The 21,606-nt window shown below is 45.7% G+C and overlaps 2 protein-coding genes across 3 annotated transcripts in view; one reads left to right on the top strand and one right to left on the bottom strand.

Moving 5' to 3' along the window:
• Positions 1-1,578, bottom strand: part of LOC105449331 (dystrophin-like) — a 47,106-nt gene extending 45,528 nt beyond the window's left edge. Inside the window, exon 1 of the mRNA XM_011688498.1 lies at positions 1,530-1,578. The gene's annotated coding sequence lies outside the window, so the exon portion shown is untranslated. The remainder of the gene's footprint in view (positions 1-1,529) is intronic.
• LOC105449384 (storkhead-box protein 2) overlaps positions 1-21,606 on the top strand; it is a 74,328-nt gene that overhangs the window by 25,903 nt on the left and 26,819 nt on the right. For both annotated transcript variants that reach the window (XM_011688599.1, XM_011688590.1), the window contains exons 2-3: positions 10,878-11,126; positions 19,491-19,686. In XM_011688599.1, coding sequence (XP_011686901.1) covers positions 10,926-11,126; positions 19,491-19,686 — 397 coding nt within the window. In that variant the 5' untranslated portion in view covers positions 10,878-10,925. The remainder of the gene's footprint in view (positions 1-10,877; positions 11,127-19,490; positions 19,687-21,606) is intronic.

Raw genomic sequence — 21,606 nt, 5'->3', positions numbered from 1 at the left:
TTTGAACAGTGATATATTGATAAATTGCATGCTCGTCCCCGTGTGCCCGCGAAGTGTAGAAGTAGGCTCCTGGTTGGCTCTCCTAATCCATATAACGAGTAATCCCCGCGAGGTAAAAAAAAACCGGAGCATCGTTTCTGCGTGTTCACGATGACGTTACGCTAGACTAACGGCCGTGTAAAACCGGGCGTGCAGGCGTTACATCGTCACGCAAACGGATCGGAGTATCGAATTATCGGAGACAATGTCAGAGACGATCGTGACGATATTTAGCCGATGGGTATACGGTAAAAATGGCGCGAGGGCGAGGACTCCGTGGACTCGGACATTATACGATCGCGCTCCGTTACGGTCCGTAATTAGCTCGCGCTTAAAAACGAGGCTCTCGATGATGGTTCTTATACGCTCGGAGGAAATGAGAGGTCTCGCTGAGAGAGAAAGAAAGGAAGAGAGAAAGAGAGAGAGAGAGAGAGAGAGAGAGAGAGGGAAAAGAAAAGGAAGAGTGATTTTAACCGAGAAACTCGCGTGTTCCGCGTTTATTTGCCGGACTCCTTGCCGACCGCGTCCGCGGGCTTAGAGAGTGAAGACTTAACGGAACGTGGAAAATTAATGGAATGGAACTTTTTTTTCCGCGGCAGCGCCGCACGGTGACCCGGAATACAATGCGCGCGCGATTAATCACGCTCATTTATCGCTGATTGACGACGACGCGGCGACGATGTAACACGAATTCACGGTGCGCGCGTATGCAACGCTTGATCGATCGGCGCTCGATTGAACAAATAGCGCTTAATTTCCCCCCTCCCCCTCCCTCTCGCGCACGCGGGGTGCACACCGCTGCGAAATTTATCGCCGGGCATTTAGCATTCGCGCCTCGCGCGACTTATCGCGCTTGTAAGATCGAAACGCTCTGCCGGCCGACGATAAAATACGATAATCTTAGGCGTACAATTACACGTCGCGGAATGACCGCTAATTAATTAATACATCGCATCGAGTGGCGCGCGCGCGCCCGCGCGAGGTTTTACAAGTGGCTACATTGAGCGGTGTATCTGCGGCATTTACTCGTCCGTTACAATAAAATTGAGAGCTAATACCTGCACGATCGTCGGTATTGAGCGGTCGATCGCTCGTAAGATATTCGCCCCGATTAGACGCGCGGCCGATCTAATAAAGTAATTTATTAACGCCGGTTAAACGAGTTTTCGCGGGAGGACGAAACTCGTAAACGTTTTACAAGCGGGTGATAAATAACGTTGCGTTTACGCTAAGAAACGAATACACGCGGCACCGCGGCCGCGCGTGAATTGATAATATTTCGCATATAAGGATACATTTGCGAGATTAATACGTCGTAAAACCGACGGCATCCGCTTTGGAATATCGCTCCGATGAGTTACCCGCTCAATTGAGTTTCTTAATTGGAGCAACAAATGCGAAAACACGTTCGCACACTCGGGGGATTATTACGGAGACAAAAAAATGTGTATACACAAGTGTGTACATACAAGAGGTATATCGCGACTCACCGTGATCGGCGTTATCACCCGGTCGGCAGTTATCGCAGTCGGATCGTCACGGATTCGCTCCAGAAAATCTGTAAGCAGAGAGAATGAACGTTTTGATGATAAATCGGACGTGGGCGCTGTAACGGCACGCACGTACGTGCGGCGCCGATCGGAGTCGCGCGCGTTTCCATCAAAGACACCGATGGTGCGCCGCGCGGCAGAGATCGAGCAAGCCCGAGGGCGCCGCAAGCGCGCGAGCGTGCGGTTTCTCGGTGCCGGCGCAATGATTCCCGCAGGAGTTTTCAATAAGCACCGGGCGACTTGCTCCAATAAATCCCGCGCCGAGAACAATCCGCGATAAATCATTTTCTAACGGCAGCAACAGTGTTTGCGCTATAACGGTAATTGGTCCAGTCGCCGCCCGGTGTATATCGCGAGTCGATGGGGAGCAGCGTGATATTAATGATAGCGCGCCGCGCCGGCCCATAGTACAACAAAGGCACGCGTTGCTCGTTTTGCAACACCCGTCGAACGACGGATCGATTTCCTCTCTTACTTTCCTTTCCAAAAAAGATCACGGAATCGATATTGCATGCGCGCGCGCGCGAGCGTGTTCTTCGAGAGCAAAGGAAAACACGATCTTGTAATTTGACTTTCGGCAAAATCAATGGCGTTTTTCTTTCAGACGCCGATCTCCGAAAAAGCCTGTCTTCGAAAAAACTGACTGTTTATTCAATTAAACGAGATTCATCGAGACTGAAAATAAGAGAGATAAAAGTTTTTTTAAGATATTTAATAATAAATTAGTCTCTTGGATAAATATATATACTTATTTTTTTCTGTTCACGCGTTATCGAAATGATTATTTGTTTACTCGTCTAAAGACTTTCGGTATTTCTGATTGCTTTTTCCACGACCAATATACATAAGTACGCACATACAAACACATACAGAGATTTGCGGCTAAATTGTTTTCCTCCTACGACCGCACTTTCCTCTCCTCGAGCGACCGCGGAAAAATAGACTTTCGACTCGATCTGTCGTTGCCCTGATCGGCCTGACGGCAAATAACGAGAATAATGGCCGCATATGTATGTATTGCACGTATCCCGATATTGACGCTTCTCTGTGTCGGTGAGCGTGCCCGTGCGAGTGGGCACACGCTCGTGCACAACCTCGAGGTCGATGGAAAGTGAAAACGAGTGACTTCTGTATGGATTGTCATACCGCACCGTATCGTGCGTACGTTAAAAGGGGCTGTTTATTATGCCCTGTCTCGATCTTTATCGGGCGGAATGGCATATACCCGCCAGTGATGTGGGATTTCCTCTATGAAGGAGAGTTAGCGTGCGATTTCCCTCTCGCAGCAACGCAAGCTTGCAACCGAGTTACCTAATTTACGTCAATCTGTTCCATCTCTTCCTCCTTTGATTTCTTTGGATTAATTGCGTGTCCGTATAATTTATGTAGTTGTCTTAACCTCGGATTCTTTAAATAGACTTCCGAGAGAGAGAGAGAGAGAGAGAGAGAGAGAGACCGAGCATTTTGTATTTACGATACAGTAACGGATATTCCGACAGTTCTCTCTGACGATTTACTGCGTGACAATGAGTGTACGTGCGTGTGCGCGACGTACGAACGGTTGATAATGATCCACGTGCCGACAATTAACCATGCACCGCCGGGTCGTCATTAGTTTCCCTTATAAAGTAGGAAGAGAAGCGTTGGGAACGATAACACGTAATTACGTACGTGTGCGCTTCTGCCGTTAATAATACACGTGCGAGTTATACGCGCGTCCTCGCACGATCTCCCGCGTGACTCTTTTTAAAGATCTCCCGCATTGATTTGTCTCCATAAAAGTCATTCTCGTGCAAAAACATACACTTTCTTTATCGCTGAATATGCCTTATTAAACGCAGCGCGTCGGTGAACGTTCGGTACGATTCGACCTATAAGGCAATCGTTCCGTTTACCGTTTCGGACTTCCGGAAGTCTCGCAAAGCGACTTAACGCTTTTGGGGTGTCAGTTTATTATCGGAAATTGCTCCTTCGTAGGCTCTTCGGGGGGATTTGATGGAAAGTTCCTGCGACACAGGATACTTTCGGACAAATTATTACGCGAAATTACGGCTTCATTCTGACTCTCGCTTTCTCCTTATGTTTAGATTAATTAACAGACTCTCTCATTTCGACATACACATATTCGCGGGGCGACTAAATCAAATTAACTATGGAGCTATTATTAAACAAATATCGGCCCTAATTAATTTATGTTTAAAATATGTATCTTTCAAATCTGTATTTATATGTAAAATCTTCGTGGCAGATCTATATCTCCTGCATTTAAATACACCCGTTTTATACTTTTCTTTAGCAACGCATCAACGCGCCTAATTTCGCGCTTGATATATTACATGTGCAATGGCGTGATCTGGACGTGTTAGAACGACAAGGAAAGCACGAAACTCGCGTATCACTTGGAGAACCACCGGTTCGCGTGAAAGTTTCGCGAGATCGATGATTTCGCAATTATACGGTACCTGCTATTCAACGAATTTAAACCGTCTTATCTATTACAACGGAGTGTTAAATGCTGTTCTGAATTACGACACGAATTATATACGTATTCGCCGTCGCCCGCTTGCACGCGCGCGAATAGCGCGTGCTCGCGCGTACATACGTGAAATATTGCGTGTGCATACACACGAATCATGTGGCTCGAGATGAGAAAGATCGCACGTACAAATGTTTGTATATCTTATAATCGCACCTGGAAGGAAAAGAATTTTAATATCATCTCCATCGCGATACACACACATACATTACTTCTTTTTAAAATAATTATACTCGAATAAAGGAGAAGCTATCCTTACGGTATCGAGAAAATAGCGTTTTCTCAATATCTTGCCGTAAGTGGAACATCACGCACACCGGGTTCGAAAGTCCGTACTTTTATTTTCACGGCGTTTTCATGGTGATGCGTTCGCGCTGCATTCTACGGCGGCGAATCCTATTAACGGGGTTATTATCGCGATTCCCCCCCGTCGACGCGGCCATTAATCGCCGGGGAGATTCTTTATAACCGCGGAAAATTACGCCATCACCCCGCCAAGGACTCCGGCCGTCCTTACGTCCGGTGTAATTTATCCTGCCGAGTTGAACCACCTTCGCGTCGCGGACCGCTAGTCACACTCGAGTGCGGTTGACATCCTTTACTCGAGCGGCGTATCCTTGCCACCTCTCTCTTTCTCTCTTTCGCTCGCTCGCGTTTCTCGATTTTCGCTCGCTCGTTGCTCGTTAGCACGTTACGAAACTTGATTTTCCGCAGTGATATTTCCCCTCTCGCGGAGACGGATCGCGCGAGAGACGGAGCATCGTCACATTACCATTCTCGCTCGAACGAACATTATTTATTAACCGGCAATGCAGCTGGAAAGTGCCTTTATTACGGCGAGTAATTTATTTAGAGCTGGAAACGTTCCAAGTGCATCACCGTTTCTGCAAGTGGGATATTCCAAAACTCGCAGTTGAAACTCAAATAAAGTGTGCTAATTTTTTCTGCACACTCGAATCCGGAAGCTGACAATTGCGTTAATAACAAGTCGGATTTTCCGTATCACTGTATAAATTTTTTTCAGAAATCTTTCCCATAAGGGATAAAAAGCAGGAATAAAAAGAATAAGCGTTTGCAACAAAAATATTGATAATTATTTATTATTAATTAAACGTCAATTAAGTATCAACGTATCTCTCGCGGAAACTTGTTTGTCTTCTCTCAACTTGTCTATCTCTTCTCGCATATTTCCGGAAGATCGGCGGGAACGTCGGAACGTAGTAAAGTTTCAAAACTTTCTAGTAGCGCACGTGCCGGCGATCTGGGATAATACCAACGATACCAGCGACTCGGATATCAGAAATCGTTCTCCCACGTGCTCCTTGCTCCCCGGAGTGCGTGCTTCCCTGAGAGAAGCGATTTTCGCGAAACGCGGTAGCCCGCGCGCCGTTGAAGAATCGTTTGACTTCACCGGCGTGGCGCGGCGGCCGCGGCGCGCCGCGCCGGCTGGTGATATCAATGCCGATGTTCCGCGGAGTCGATCGGAAACTGCAGGCTGGCGCGTTGCGGCCTTTCTCCTTGTCGTCGTTATTTCAATAACGCTCACGTACGATACATTATCCGCGCGCTCGCGCAATTGACATCCTTTAAACCACACACCGTCGTGTGCCACACGGCGTCGCCCGCGCGCTTTACCGTTGCTTGTCATTACGAGAGAGGAGAACCTTGGGATATACCCGCGTGGTAGCCCTCGGTGACCCCCTGTCAATACCTTCGTGAGCACACGTGAGAGCGTCTATCTCGGTGCGCGTAAAACGTGAAACGACGACCGCGGCTGTATATGTATATATAATATACACATTCGCGACTGGGTATCCCCCTCGCGATTTTTTCACGGCGCACGTATAGCGTGCATTCTCGCGTCGCTTTTTCCACGTCTCGCCGCGACGTCTCCCGGAGGTGGAGGCGTGAGAACCGGGTTTCCGGGATACGCCGCTGGGTACCTTGGAATATACTCTCAACGCTTGACCTCCTCAGTAGGTATCGTATAATATATGCCACGAGGAAACTAGACGTCTGTTTCCCTCTCTTTCTCCATAGTTTTGCGTTCGTAAAGATTAAATTAACAATTACATACGTAAATCCAATCAACTTGAATGCTTGTTATAATTAAATTATGTTGAAATTATTAGATATAATTTCATTGTGTTAATGCTACTTCTGTTTTACAATTTAAACTCTCATTCGAAATGTACAATATCATTATTGAATATTGCATTTAAATCATTATATTATTGTTAATTTATTATTAATTATTTATCTATTAATTATTTGTCTTGTATACTTTCCTCTCCTCTCGTACTTGGGATCGGCTTAAACCGAATTGCAAAACAGATGCGCGCATTCGGATGTGCGTACCAACGGCCGCTCGGTATGCAATAATCCAGCGCATATAAGCGCTAATGCGACAGGTCTCCCGATAGAACTCCCCGCGCAACGCTAATTAAGCTCCGGAGAGTCCGGAGGATACAATTATGTGATTCTTAAATGGAAACCTGGCGTGTGTGGTAATTTTGCGTCTTGGAGTTTCTTGATATATCCTATTACGTCGAGCTATGTCGGTCGCGTGAAGCGAGAGTCACGCAACTTTTTTTTTCTCCGAATCACCCGAAAGGCGCAGTCGGTTTATAGCTTGATGAATCTCCGCTTCTTTTCGCTAGGATAATTCACTCCCGTTTTCTCTCTCTCATAATAATTGCTCCCGTACTTGGAAATATTAATATTGATAACGCTCTTTGTCAGTTAATTAAAAAGAAACTCTTAGACGTTAATGGTCTACTATACGTGTACGTAGTTTCCCCAACGGTGCGTCGAGCGCGGAGATGACAGCCGGTCTCTGGACTTTCTATTTATGTTCTCATCGACAGACTGACGTAAGAATTCATCATACTTTGGGGCTCCCGCGCGGCGAGTCGATGTAGTCATTGATAATCCTCGTTCGTTTCTCGTTTACGATCTCAATGGCCGTCACCCAACGAGCGAGATCAACGACGGCCTGGACGTAGATTTGTCTTTATTTGGACTTCCATTAGGCCGAGACGTTGTTTGATCGTTCCCGTTACACGTTTTACGAGAATGGTCCGCGCGCGAAGAAGTACTTTCTAGACACTCGACTCCCGGGGTCCGGCGGCTGGTCTTCGCCGACGAGAAGGTCGACGATACATCAAAGGATCGACTCGAGCGAGCTGCGGGCGCGATACGGTGTCACGCGAGGAATGAATTTGCTCTTCGAATATGAAAGTTTGTTTTCTTAACAAACTCTTTACGACGCGGCGGCGGGGGAGCCTAGCGCGTATTCTTCGAGAAGTGGAGTATCGTAACGACGAGGAAGAGGAAGAGAGAGAAAAAAAAGAGTGAAGTGTAAAAAAATTTTGGAGAAAGACGTCGGAGAGATTTATCGAGGAGGAATTTTGCGCTTCGACAAATTGTCGGACAAGTCGTCTAGCCAGGAAATTAATGACGCGGCTATTTTAGCAAGAGGCGCAAGATAATAAAAGCGGCGCGGAACTCGTTTCGATGTATATGTAAGGCGTTTAAAAAATATATATTTATAAGGCGATGAACATATACCTCCGTGAGGGCTATGAACGTAGCATTCCAGGCTAGGAAAGGTGAACGATAAAATGGGGCGAGATCGGAATGCATTATCTTCAACATTTCAAATCGTATCTGCGCAGTTACATCGTTCGACTTAACTGCACGCGTGTAATCCCACTTGCAACTTACGGAGCTGCGCGTAATTAAGTTACGGTAACCGTCGTTTCGCCGCGTGGCGATTTGTACGTTTCTGGTAAACGCGTTGTAATCCTCTCGCGGGAAATTATCCTTGTCTCTACGAGCGATCGCGGACGGGAGGAGGGGATTCGAGACTCGCCCGTGAGGATCGACCGCGAGGAGAATAGCCGCGTTAATGCGAATCGCATTCTTCCTATTTCCGACGAGACGTCGTCGCCGCCTCGTCGCCGTTCTTGCACGGCCGGCGGATCGATCGACAGCCGCGATTACTGTAATTACGATTATAATAGACGAGATCGGGGAATCCAGGTCGCTCGTGACTCGCGCGCTATGAGGAATCGAAGAGAGACATTCCGCTTTTCAGCGCGGTATAGAAGCTTCAGCGCAGGAAAAGCGTGGACGGGAAAATTAAACGTGCGGGGAGCGTTAATTAATGTCGTCAGGCGCCGCGTCGGTCCCACGCGATCCGATTGGCGGCCGGGCCGGGGTTCAGGTTCAGGGATGCAACGGCGTGCATCGGCACGACACGACGCGGCGAGCGGGTGCGTCGCGATGCGCAGCCACAATTGGCGAGACATTAATGAGAGACTGTTGCCCGATCCGACGACACGACGCGCGCGGCGAATGAGTCATGCGGCAGGAAGTCCTTTTTCCGCGACGCGCGCGGCACGGCCGAACACCTTCCGCCCGACGAACTGGTACAAGGTGAAATCGAGCTTCGATCCGGCGCGGCGGCACGCCGCAGAAGGCCTGATGACTCGCGAGACGCTCGCGCGCGAAAAGGATTCTTTTTTCCTTCTCACTCTCGAATTCCGTTTCGTTTTGGAATAATTTCTTTTGCATCGGGATCTCCTGATCGTCTGTACTACCTTCTCCAGATAAGCAGATAGGATAAACTATTTGCCAACATACGTACGTTGCGAAAATTGCCCCATTGTATCGGTGAGAATGAGATACTCGCGAGATACGACGCGGATAAAAGTGCGCTAGACAGCCGCGCGCCCGAAGAGCGGATGGCACGACAGGCCTACGCGAACGAACAACAACGCGAGAAAGATTAGACGCTATTAAATCTTATTCTCCTTCCTATCCGCGCGAATCTTTCTTTTTTTTTTTTCCTCGATATATAGATCCCCGCGGGATATCATCAGCGCGTCGCGATCGCGTGGGAGAGGTCGCCATTTCGTCGGGAATTATTCAATGTCGTCTATTACAGAAGACCGTGTATCCACTAACTATCCAATTATCTTCAGATTAAAAAATAATGCGATAGTTGCGGTACACCGGTACCGTGTCCCGTACGCTCGTCACGCATCACAAACTATCTTATCTGCGTTATCAAACATCTATCGATGTCAGGAAGTGAACTTTAGCTACTATTAACTATGTAGGACTTCCCAATAAAACGATTCGGCGTTCATCGCTATCGGAAAACGGATAAATAGGACGCAAGACAGTATCAGTCTGTTAAATAAATCTCAAAATGTCTGCAGCATCTTTTTGTATCTGATTAAGTGTACTAATTTCAATCTGATCCTATTTAATTTTATACACGATCATTAATAATTTACGTAATAGCACATGATAATTGTATACAGTTTTAGAACTTTTCTAAAAAAAAAAAAAAGAAAAAAATTAGATTATTCAGTCTCGAAGATAGTTTTGTGTGTGTTGTTTTCAACACTCCACATTCGACTCGTAAGCCAAGGCTCATCTGCCACAATTCTCTTCCTTATCCGGATGCACTGCGGTACATTTGGCCACTCGGGGCCGTCTGGCAATTAAGGTCAGATCGAATTCACGTACACGGACCGTCAAATCGATGAAGCTATCTTGCGCCACTCTGGCTCGGCTCCAGAGAGAAAGAGCTGCGACAGTGCGCAAGGGCGATGACGATCCCATCCCTTTTTCTTATTACCCGGCGTTTCGTCGTCTCACGAGCCACGTAGATTTTCGCAGTGAGGGTGTTTCACCCTTCGGCTTAGCTATGGGCGGCCGAGCTAAATTAGGCGCCCGAGGTGGGAAGTGTTGATACAATATAGGAATACGTGACGTTGCTTTCTGGCCTTTAGAGAATGAAGAACGACGGTCGCAGGATTTCTCAACTATTTGCACGTATCACCAAATGCGAAAATTTTTAGAAAAATATAGCCTACATTTTATTTTTCTAGATAAAATAGAAGTCAATAAATACAACAATGCACATAATGCAATATAGTGACGGTATACGAGATATTAATTAAATTATTTTAAAAACATTTTTGTACATTGAATAGAGATTGATATTAGTATTGTGAACTTTCGATAAGATATGTGATTCGCATTTCGTCAAATTTCGACCGAATGTAAATTTGCGATGAGAGTCGAGAACCACTGAACTCTTAGACTCTTTGTGTGTATCCTGCGAGCGTGGTTCGCCTGCAACGCACATTCAATAAAGCGGCTGTACGCGTCACGCGGACACGCACGCAGCATGTGTAGAGGAGATTTCGCGCAGTCTCTCACGTCGTCTGTAACTTTCGTGAACTCGTATAATAGTGCGATGAACTCGCCGTCGCTTTATCTCTCTCTCCATGGTACGACGATAAGAATAATTGGACGTAAGACAGCACGGCAGATGAGAGACGGGGGTCTCCGTTGCGTAAAATTGCAGGTCATTCGCAGTCCTCCGCTATCAAGCGTGTCTACAGTTTTCGGTTACGTAACTATAAAATCGTCCGGGCGCCTTTTTATGTAACCTTACAAAATAAAGTGTACTGCCTCTCGCCTTTTTGTATTTTTCAATTAACTTAATGATCAATTTTTCACTTTTTTCGAATCATTATATTCATATAATGAATCAGAAAAATTGTCGAGTAGTCCTCTGCTCTGAGACTGAGAATTAATTAGAAATATATATTGTTTATTACAATATTTATTATTTACAGAGATCAATTTCGACGATCTAACCGATCTAACTTATTCAAACAGTCACCCCAGGTCAAATTGCTGAATATATATTTTTTCTCTTGTTGCAGATTTCGTGATGCCACCGCCCTATCGTCGACATCGTTAGGGCCCTCGCGATGGCCTCGATCTTAGGAGACGGAACGGGCCCTGGAGGCCCCGGGCCCTCCCGATGCCTCTTGCTTCTGCAGAGGTCCCTGGCGATTCAGCTGATTCGAGGAGCGCCTCCTCACGTCGCAAGCGCCGGTCAACGGGAAAGTCCGAAGGAACATCCGGCCGACGAGATGTGGATGTACGATAAGGGCTATAATCTGTTTCAGGTGAGCCGCTTATCTTTGTTTATGTCGACTCTTGTTTACGCCATCGGTAGATATGTACCTTTTTATCGCGTCAGCCGGCGACTTTTCGTCGACAATATACGCGCTTTTGGTTTCTCGGCAAACAGCATCGTGCGTCCTTTTTGTCTCACAAGTTTTTTTTCCTCGTTTTGGCGCCGGAAAAGTTCAACGGAAGCGAGAACGTCGGAATGACGTTGCGACCGCGGGGCTCTCCGCCGACTCTTCATGTCTTCTGCTTTGTTCCCTATTCTTGCGCGACGCGCGGGTCCTTTACGGTAAAGCGAACGTTGATTGCCCGCACCGTTACGCCACAATGAGACAATGTGAATTACGAGCAATTTCGCAAAAGTCAGCATAATCGAGGAGCGGCAGGTTAAACGGCGGAAGCTCGTTCTCGCGGCCGGCGCGGCGTTGCGCCGACGTCATCCGGCCCTTCGACAATAAATTTCGCGTTTTACGTCCAGAATTCCTTCCACGGATGAAATAAACGACGGCGAACCGAGAGACGCGCGCCGCCGTCGGACGGCGGCGCCGTGCGCGTCGTAATCGCAGCTCGTCTCGAATTTATCGCCACCAATGCGTAACATGCAACCATTGAATATTCAACAGCGGTCTACTGTCTGGTCGGGAAAATCGCGTATTAATGCTCGTGCCGATATAGCCAATCACGAGAGGGAAGTGCATCGGTAATACGCGATGTTATGAATTACTCGGCACGTGAGGTAAAAATAAAAAATTAATAAAATTATATAATGTCTATAATATACGTATTAATAATTTAATATTAATACAAAAAACAGCTACATCCATCTTTTTCGTGAAAAAACTACCAACGTAGCACAGCAGCGCTTTTAAGTGCATAAAGCACTCAGAAAGCATATTAAAGGAAGGTAATTCTAAATACACTTACCAGGTACTCGAAAGCGTTGCTATGCTACGTGAGTAGATGTTATTGTTTATTATTATTATTAAATTATTAATATGTACATTATATAATTTTTTATTTAACCTATCTCTTAACCTATCTCGGATAGAAGATTTTAGTCATTTTCCCTATCATCTTGGCCAGTGCGGGTTGATAGGGGGATCAATTGATTTTGCTTGGATGGTGCGCACAGGGCAAGATACTCTCGGTAATTTGCTATTACCTTTTCCGAGAGGTGGCGATCAAAATAAAATCAGATGTTTTTGTTTTGTTATTGATACGGTCGGATTTGAACCCGGATTCTCGACATGGAGACTACGACGCACAACTCTTTAAGCCACGATCGCTACAATAAATAAGTAATAAATAAATATGTAATGAATTAAAATAATCAGTTGAAATAATAAGTACATAATAAATGTGTAAGTAGTAATTGTTACAAATTGTTCAGAAGATATAATTCGGCCGAAAAATTAATACACCTTCTTCATATGTTTTCGAGCATAATCACAAAATGGATAAAGATTATTCGTGACAAAATAAAGCTGGAGCGTGACTGTTCGCAATAACGAAGTGCTCTCACTTTTCAACGAGCACGTACTCGGCGGAGAAGCACCCTTGCGGAAAAGTCAACGAGCGAGGCTCTCGTTTCCCGAGTTAATAATAAGGAACGTCGATAACGGTGACAAAGCGAAGGTGCTGAACCGTGGAAATATGCAAGAACAGCATTCTTTCGGACTCTTAGGAATGGCCTACTCTCGAAGCATCCGTAAATGGGAATTTTTAATGTTCCGCATAGTAAAGTAGTTTATTTAAAGGGGCGAAAAAATTTTTTGTAAGTTGATCGAAAATTAAGAGAGAATATTCCAATATCTTCGTTAACAATAACTCTACTATGTGGAATAAATCGAACGCGAAATAATAACGCGCGAATGGAAGTTGGAATGGCTCGTATATAAAAGCAGGAAATCGCGTTGAGCGTTGTTCGTATACGAGAGAAGATATAATCTCGAGGTCGCCGAGTGAATTAGATCGACGTTCTATAATTGTTACGGCAATTAGACGTTACTGCAGAAACCGTTCTATGTATGTTCTATCGATATTGTGGTTCCGCGTGGTTTCGCGCTATATACTGACCGTTTCATCGATGTCTACGGATAATAATCGATCGGCGAAGATACGATCGCTTTTCAACGGAACGATCGTCAAAAGCATCGCCGTGCGGCGCGCAGCGTGGATCGCATCGATATCGCGATACGATGGTCGTTATTCAGAACATTGTGTTCCATCGATTAATTTTATCCAAAGAACGTTAAATGAAATTCTGCGTCGACTTCCTATCAAACGATTAATACTAACAACCAATTAACACGAAACAAGATACATGAAAATAAAACAATTTATATATACACGTGTGTTTTTTGTGTTACATTAATTATATTAATTATTATATTAATAAACGAGTTAAATATCATTATAATATATATAATTAATATATATACATATATAAATTAATTAAATTATATGACAGCAAGAACGGATTTTATTCGGCGACTAAAGATTTTTTAATTTGACTTTTCTTACGGTAGAAAAGCGACAATGATGAACGAACGGCAATACGGATCTATTACCATAGTAATCTCAGGTTACTAAATAATAGGGCATTGTTCGATACGGCTTTTGATCCGCAAAGTTGTTTACAAGATTTATCGGGGCCTTTCAGGTGCACAGTCTGCATTCGAGAAAAGGTACTTTACGCTTCCTCGACGGCTCTCGCGAGTGCATTGCCGACCGTCGCCGCTCGTTGTGACGTTTTTAAATCACTGTTATTACGATACACCGATCGCGCATTGCCTCGGGGATGGTCGGCGCAGCCAACGATCCGGCGGACACTTTCCATCCGCGTCTGCGTGGCGATTTCCGCCACGAGCACGTCGCCGCGTCGAGACGACAAAAAGCAGCGAGTAGTTTACGTCGAGCTACTCGGCCGCGGCTGTAACCACAGTTTGCGTGTGCATGTCGGTTTGTTACATTCGCTTGTTTACATCTCATCTTATTCGATCACAAAAATATTCACAATCAATCACTGTCAGAATGTAAGAGCTCTCGTGCGTGATAAAATTTATACGTCTTTTGACCGCGGCGTATAACTTTCGACTTGAATATATATTGCAGTAAGTTATTTTAACGAAAGAGCTATATTTAAAAAATGTCATTTTTTTTTATTACAGCCTCGTCTCGTTTCAGATTCAAATTTAAAAAGAAGACGGGACTTATACTTGGTTACGATTCATCGTCGGAGCATAATAGTCGCTCTAGACTCGGGACCGAGCAACGGCACCCAGAACGTAACTAGTGCGCGGCACTTACGAACAGAACAATAAAGTCGAGCGCGTATTATATCGTTCGAGCGGGTCGGACTTGGTGTTGGGCCGGCGAGGGTTCGGCCCAAGGTTCAGCCACCTCGCTCTGGGGTTCTCTCTCCGTTCATCGACGTTTTTCCCGGCCGGGCGGCGGCCGGCGCGCCGTTGAAAGCGGAATCGGTCGTAGCCGTTGTCGTCGTCGTCGTCGTCCTCCATCCATTGCAGACTTCGTAAATCAGCGCCACGCAGCGTTATATCGCGAGCCAGCTCGACTTTTATCTCCCGCGCCTCGAGAACTCGTTTATCCGCGGGATGCCCATTCGCCTCGAAGCAATTCGCGCGCGATCGTCTATTTGTTTGCCGATTTAATTGAAAAAAAATGTATGGAAAAGAGGGGGTGCTGCCGTCCAGCCGCGGTGCCTACCCTTCTTCTTTGTCGCGCGCTTTCGTACGCGAGTGCTAGATTAACGATGACACGGAATGTCGGGGCTTATTTTCTGTCTGACGATATATATATATAGATGCCAATGCTATTCATATCTAATCAAATTCTCGCGGTCCTTTTATTGATCTTGAATTTATTCTTGCATAAATTTTAGCTTTGCTCGAGCGATGAGCTTTTCGTGTAAATCGAGATATGAAACTATTAATTCATTAGAATGTGATTGCAATTACTATTATAATTAGAAGATGCGCTCAAGCCAATGCTTCGATAAATTTTTCCGTTTTATAATATACGATATAAATTTATGAGACACGTAACTTATATTTAGTTCAGTTAGAAGAAAAATTTCAGAAAGTAGTCGATTATGCATGGTTTTTTTTCTGTGGAGAGTCTTCATTGATCCTTTGTGGACATGACAAATAATGCGGTGGTCGACGCCTATGGTCGATATCTGGATACATAACTATATACCCAGTTAGAGAGAAAGAGATCACCGCGTGTCTCTCGCCCAGCGTACTATTCGAGCACACGCTGCACTCGCGATATTAGCATATAAATTATGTTATCGTGATTTATGCTTGCAGCCCGCGTACCCACGCGGGACTATAGGGGGTTACTGATTAAAATTCGAGACGACGGGCACGAGCGAACGCCTTGATGTCTGTCATGCGGTAATGCCTGATAAATAGATCAATTTTGCAATAACGAAACGACCTTCAGGGACTAAGTGTCTTGTATGATTTTTCTTCGGCAATAATATGTGGAGTCTTGTAAAAAAAAAAACAAATTTGCGCTCATCGCGATTATTTTCTTCGCCATACACATCAATTGCTTCACAATACAAATAAAATACATACATATATAATAGCTTTGGTCGTCAAATAAACATTTAATGGATTAATATTTAACTTTATTATAACATGCGACACACTAGTAAGGTTTTGATAGATCGATAAGCTCGGCGCGGCGCAATAATGCTGCAGTGCGAATCGCGGCGCTGGCAATAAGTTTCTGGTATATTTCGTTCGACTCCGTTAACCGCTCACGTTCGTGCGCGCGGAGTCTCAGGTTAGAGCTTTAAAAGGATAACCATATACGTTGCGCGCGGCGGGAGAGTGCACGGCGAGTATATTGCATAATAATTAACGGGCAGCCAACGACCGTACAACACCCTATAGACCGTATTGCCGCAAGTTCATTGCCGGCACGGAAATCGCAGTACGTATATGTTATGCGCGCTGCCGCCGCGAACAATAGGCTCGTTCTACACTTTTGTAATTCCCCGCGATTAATTTTTCTCGCTCTTTCATAAAACGTCAACGTATGCTTATTTTGTTTTAACATCTCGGATATCGGATGGCGTTAAATATATATAATGGAACTAGAAAAAAACTAAGATTGTCAATTTCCACTTTTTCAAGGGTAAAAAGAAAATGTACGATTGAAGGAAGAGTATCACGATTTCCAATCTGATTTCCAATTCCACGCTATCTCTTCTTCATCGTTATCCTATATTTCCCAAATGCCTCACCCTCGTCCCAGTGTCGTTCTACATCTCGCTATTCCCCTCGATATCTATAGCTTATAATCTTTTTGGGCAGTTAGGGGGCCAGAATGTATACAAGATCTCGAGAATAAATACAAGATAATCGTAGGGGTCTCGTCGAGGGATGGCATTCGATTCATTCAATACGTTACTACAGCTATACAACTTCGATCTAATAACGGACGTTCGTTTGCGACGCTCGTCATTTTCTGCAGATCAAGCGAGAATACGTATAGAACGTTACTCCCGCGCGGCGAGGGATTGTGTTACACCTCGCGGGACATGTAACGTACGTCGCAATACGGTAACGCCAATTTGCGTTTAGCGATCCCCGCGTATCAAAAGCCCTCTTTTTCGCACAGTTAGTTGGCGTACCGCTGGGCTGGATACAGGAGACATGGTAGCTGGTTCAGCGCTAATTATGGTTAACTCAGAACTGTCGCACTCTCACGGTTAGATCCTCCCATGGACAATAAGAGTGTGTCTACTTTATCAGCATATCCTGTTGCCCACCCCGGTACAATTCGCGATGCAACGCGATATTTTTACACGCCTTACGCAACTTTTTTGCCAAGCGCTTCAGGCGCTTGTATACCGCGCGTATATTAAAAAAAGTATAACGTTTACAAATTAAAATAAAAATAACAGATCTAAATATGCACGTACGCGATATATATATGCAAGAGATCTTGCAAATTATAATTTTCATACGTCGTATATGGCGTGAATAACGGAGTAAGCCGGGTATGATTTGATCGTCGGAGCGCAGTTAGAGCATGATTAAACGTTCCAGGATGTTTTCGTAAAAGCCTAACCAAGATTACGAAAGGGACGGCTGAAGGAGACGGACGAAATTTCCTTAAAATTGCGAAAGTGGCGCTTTTCTCCGTTTATCGTGTTCAACCGGGCGGAAAAAACGAAGCGTTAAGAGTAATTCGATTGTAGCTGAAGGTGTCCCGATCGCCGATCGGGAGAAAGAGATCGGTGGAAGGCACGATCTCGTGAAATCGATCGTGTCCGCTCGGTCGATCCGAGCACACACTACCGTGAGGCAACTGCCACGTGGGGAGCTGCTGCCGTGCAGCGCGCCGAGAAGTCTCGAGGAAGCACAGCTCTTTTTGACGTAACCGAAAAGTTTCACCTGCTGAAAATCTGCCGTCTGCGCCTCGCGGGCGATTTAATAAACCCGAGGGGGGGTCCCCCCATGCACGCGAGAGAGCGCGCGCTCCGCCTTTATTACAATATCATCCTCGCCTTGGAGTGTCGAAAATCCGTGCCGATGTCGTAACCGCGTCGCGCGATTACGAAAGTTGACGGCTGTCGGTGCACCTCCGCGCGCCGCGGAGAGATTGTAATAATAATACCTCGGGATAAAAGAATCCGATTGCGATCGAAAATGCGCTTCGTTTCGTGCATGACGTTAAGTAACGTCATTACGCGGCGAAGTGATTCAGAGGGAGGCGTGTCGCCTCGAGACGAGAGTATCTTTGCGATTAAATGTAAAAATCACGGAGCGCGCCCGTTACGAAATGTCGAATTAAGGAGAGAAAAAAAAACGTACGGTACACCGACGGGACGATTATTGCGGGTCGTAAAAATTTCGTGAAAGGTCTCGACTGTGTATACGCGGGAGAACGACGATTCCGCGAATGGACGACGGAACTATACGTTACACTCTGCGAAATACGGAACGCAGCCTTGGCAAGGGTGAACGTTTTGTGCCGTGCTCCGTTGCACAGGCACAAAACGAGGCTGGCCGTCCGTTCTCGACGGCGGATCCAGATCGATCACGGATGTGTAATTTGCAGCGGCTGCACGGAGGTTCCGTCATTTGGTAGTGGGTAACCGTCTCTACACGCTCCGCTGTATACGACGCGGCTTCCAGATGGGTGAAAGTCCGAGACGAGATCCTACGCTCTTATACGTTTTGCCGTTAGATGCAAAATGCCGTCTGATGCACGCGGCGCGCATTGTTATTCTTCTTTACATGGGATTAAATTGGGACTCTCGCTCGGGTGTCCCGGTCGTCGTACCGTCGTTTTGCCTTTCGAGCGACTCGCAAAGTGGCGTCGAATCGACGCCACTGAGAAATTCTAACGATCGCGCGTCCGCGTGCATATACCCCGACATCATCTCACATTGTTCCACCTACACCGGCAATCCAGCAAATTACACGATTTAGCCTGAGATATTTACTACGTGTAATAATAAGGTAATAACTTTAAATACATCGAGAATAATTATTTTATCGATTGATTCATTGAAGCTGACGTAATAAATTTTCGCGATACACGGCGGATCGATCTCCTTTCCAGTGTACAACATTGTGCTCGTGCAATAGGAAAGCCGCGCACTTTTCACAATTGTGGGGACTGATCGTGCCGTTCGTTCGTACGAGAGCCGTTATAAATCACCCTGGGTTCGCGCGCCGATCGATTCCAGCACTCCGCACTAATTTCATGGTTTAGCCGGGTGGAGAGGGGTAGGAGGAGAGACAGGGCTAGAGAGAAAAATCCTACGGGGCCGTTCGTTTATGAGCATTGTCCGGGGCTCTCGACCCTATCACGGCTCATTCTGCGACGCGGAACTATACGCGGGGGTTCTAGGGAAACGTCCATAGGGGTAGAACCGCGTGTTTCGCCTCCGAGTTACGACGAGGGTGAAACGCCATACGGCCCCACGGAGAGATAAACACTTAGCGACCGGGCTATATTTCACGGAGCAACTCGTCGGCTTCCATCGCGCGACGCGTAACGGCTTTTTTTTATTGGTAACGCAAAATACGATGAGCGGGCGGACGATAGTTATTATATAACGGTCGTGTGATTTCGCGAGCAATAACTTTCTGCCGTGAATCTTCATTCACGAACATACATGGAGTTTATGAGGAATATTAAGAACGAATAATAGAAGAATATATTGTGAATTATTTTAAATAATTTAAAACTGAAAAATTTCAAAATATTGAAAAGTAATCACTCGTTGCGTAACTTTTGCATCATTTTGGTAAATTAAAATCTTGGTCATTGAGAAACGCGATAAAAGGATATTTTGTGCTATGTTGCAGAGTTTCTTGGAAGCGAATTCCAAATGCTGGTGGAACGCGGCTCTGGTGGATGCGACCCGGCAGTTAAGGTACAAGGGCCACGTGTCGCCGGGTGTGCTGATGGTTAGCGGACCGCCCTGCGCCCTCGAGGTTTTGAGGGCGGCATGGGCGCGAAATGTTCTACGACCACCCGCGGACCACTCGATCACCTGCCTCGGTACGTATATATATATATATACCATCGTATTAACTCCCGCATCGCCGGGAGGCTCAATTTAACCCGCATGCGGCCGGTTCGCGCCATGCGACCGAATTAAAATCCGTTTTATTCAAACTTGAGATAATCTGAAGGAGAGTTCAATTAAAGATAAGGCAATCTGTGAAAGTGAAAGTGAAAGCGTCGATATTTTACAAGAACGAGTTCTTACGAGCGAGGGGATAATCCCGCGTGACCCTACTGGTTTCTGGCGCATTTGAATTCCAATGCCAATGCAATGCGCGAAAATGATGTACGATCGCCTGATCTAACGATCTCGATCTAACGAGTCTCTTTTTATCTCCTTTTTCACCGTGGCGCCGTTCAGCGATAACGAACAGCCGTGACTGCACATTGAAATACTTTATTTTGGTTAAGATAAGCTCGATTGTGCCTGAGAATTCGATTTATAACTTATGGTTTTACAATATATCAATAGCGATCGATATGTCGATAATAATCCGCGTATAGCCGCATCATTTTAATCATTTTCTAATGCGCGCGGAGTAAAGTGATCTAATCAATTTCAATGCCTCTATAAAAATAGGTATAAGCGCGTGCACTTGTATTGTAAATTATCGTTAAGTCTTTCAGATATCGGCCTCTCGGTCTAAAGGTGTAGCGTGCTGAGTGCAAGCCGACTCCTTGTAAATAAAGCGATCGAATCGCGCAGAAGGTACCCGACCTTTACGCGTTACTCTCCTTATCCGCTTATCTCCCGTAATCCGTGCCTGTCGTCAACGTACGTTCTACAGAAATAGCTTCGCGCATATCTTATCGGGTAACCCATGCGCACCCGTATGCACACTCCCGCTTCCTTACCTCTCGCGCTTTCCTTCTCTCTTTCTCTACCCCGTTTCCCGTCTTCTTTACGCCTTTTCGGTCGGTGTCCCCAGGTCTTTTTCCATCTCCGCCGTTTTCTTTCCGATCTTATTGCTCCCTTTTATGCCCCGCGCGGTCGTATCTATATACGCCTACGCTCAGCTATCTCGCATACCGGGCTTATGCTAATGCACGCGCGTATCCGCGCAACGGCGTAGGAACCCGGCTTGTTATTACGATGCGCCAGTCGGTGCGAAAATGCTCTCGCGAAAAACGAAAGAAATTTATTCGCGCGATAAAGAACGCGTTACGTGACTTTATCCCGCGTGGGAAAGCTGCCTGCGTAAAGTAAACATCGAAAAGTTGCATCACAGATCGAAGAGCGGCCGCTTTATAGGATTTCCCATTTTTATCCGCTTCGTCTACGCAGCTGCGAACGTGCGAACAATACAGCGTAACATGTATAATGATATATATTTATACTTATATAATATATTATATATCTTTATTTGTTTTATATTTTATCTTTTTATATTTTATATTCTACAGTTTATATATTTTTTATATTATATATTTACACTTATAATATTATATGTATATATATATTTAGATATTTAATATTTATATAAATATAAATAATAGCTCCGCGCGCGGCAAGATATTAAATCGAGACGAATCGGCGCGTGTAATAAATCGACCGTCGGCTATTATTAATTTGCGGCGTTTCGTAATTGGGGTTAATGGCTGATTAACCGCACCGAATGCGGTTAATTGCGATAAATCACGGGCTCACGAAGATTATAAAGTGTTTTAACATTAAACGGCCACCTGTGTGCCACGATGGCGATGCTGCGTCGACGAGCTTTCCGGTTCGCGCGCGCGCACGCGCGCGCGTGGATACCTCCGTGTTGGTGAACGAGCTTGGCTAACATTCCGCTATTTGCTGATCAGGGGTCGGGTACACCACCGCGCATAATACGCGCGTCTTACATTATGCGCGTGCAGTAATGCGGATTTCGCGCCGCGCCGCATAATTGGTCCGTCTCGTCCGCCTCGCAC

This window comes from Wasmannia auropunctata, unplaced genomic scaffold, assembly GCF_000956235.1.
Source record: "Wasmannia auropunctata unplaced genomic scaffold, wasmannia.A_1.0 LD336111.1, whole genome shotgun sequence".
In the NCBI taxonomy this organism is placed as follows: Eukaryota; Metazoa; Arthropoda; class Insecta; order Hymenoptera; family Formicidae; genus Wasmannia; species Wasmannia auropunctata.
The sequence above is the reverse complement of the archived record's forward strand: the minus strand, read 5'-3'. Positions and strand labels throughout refer to the sequence as shown.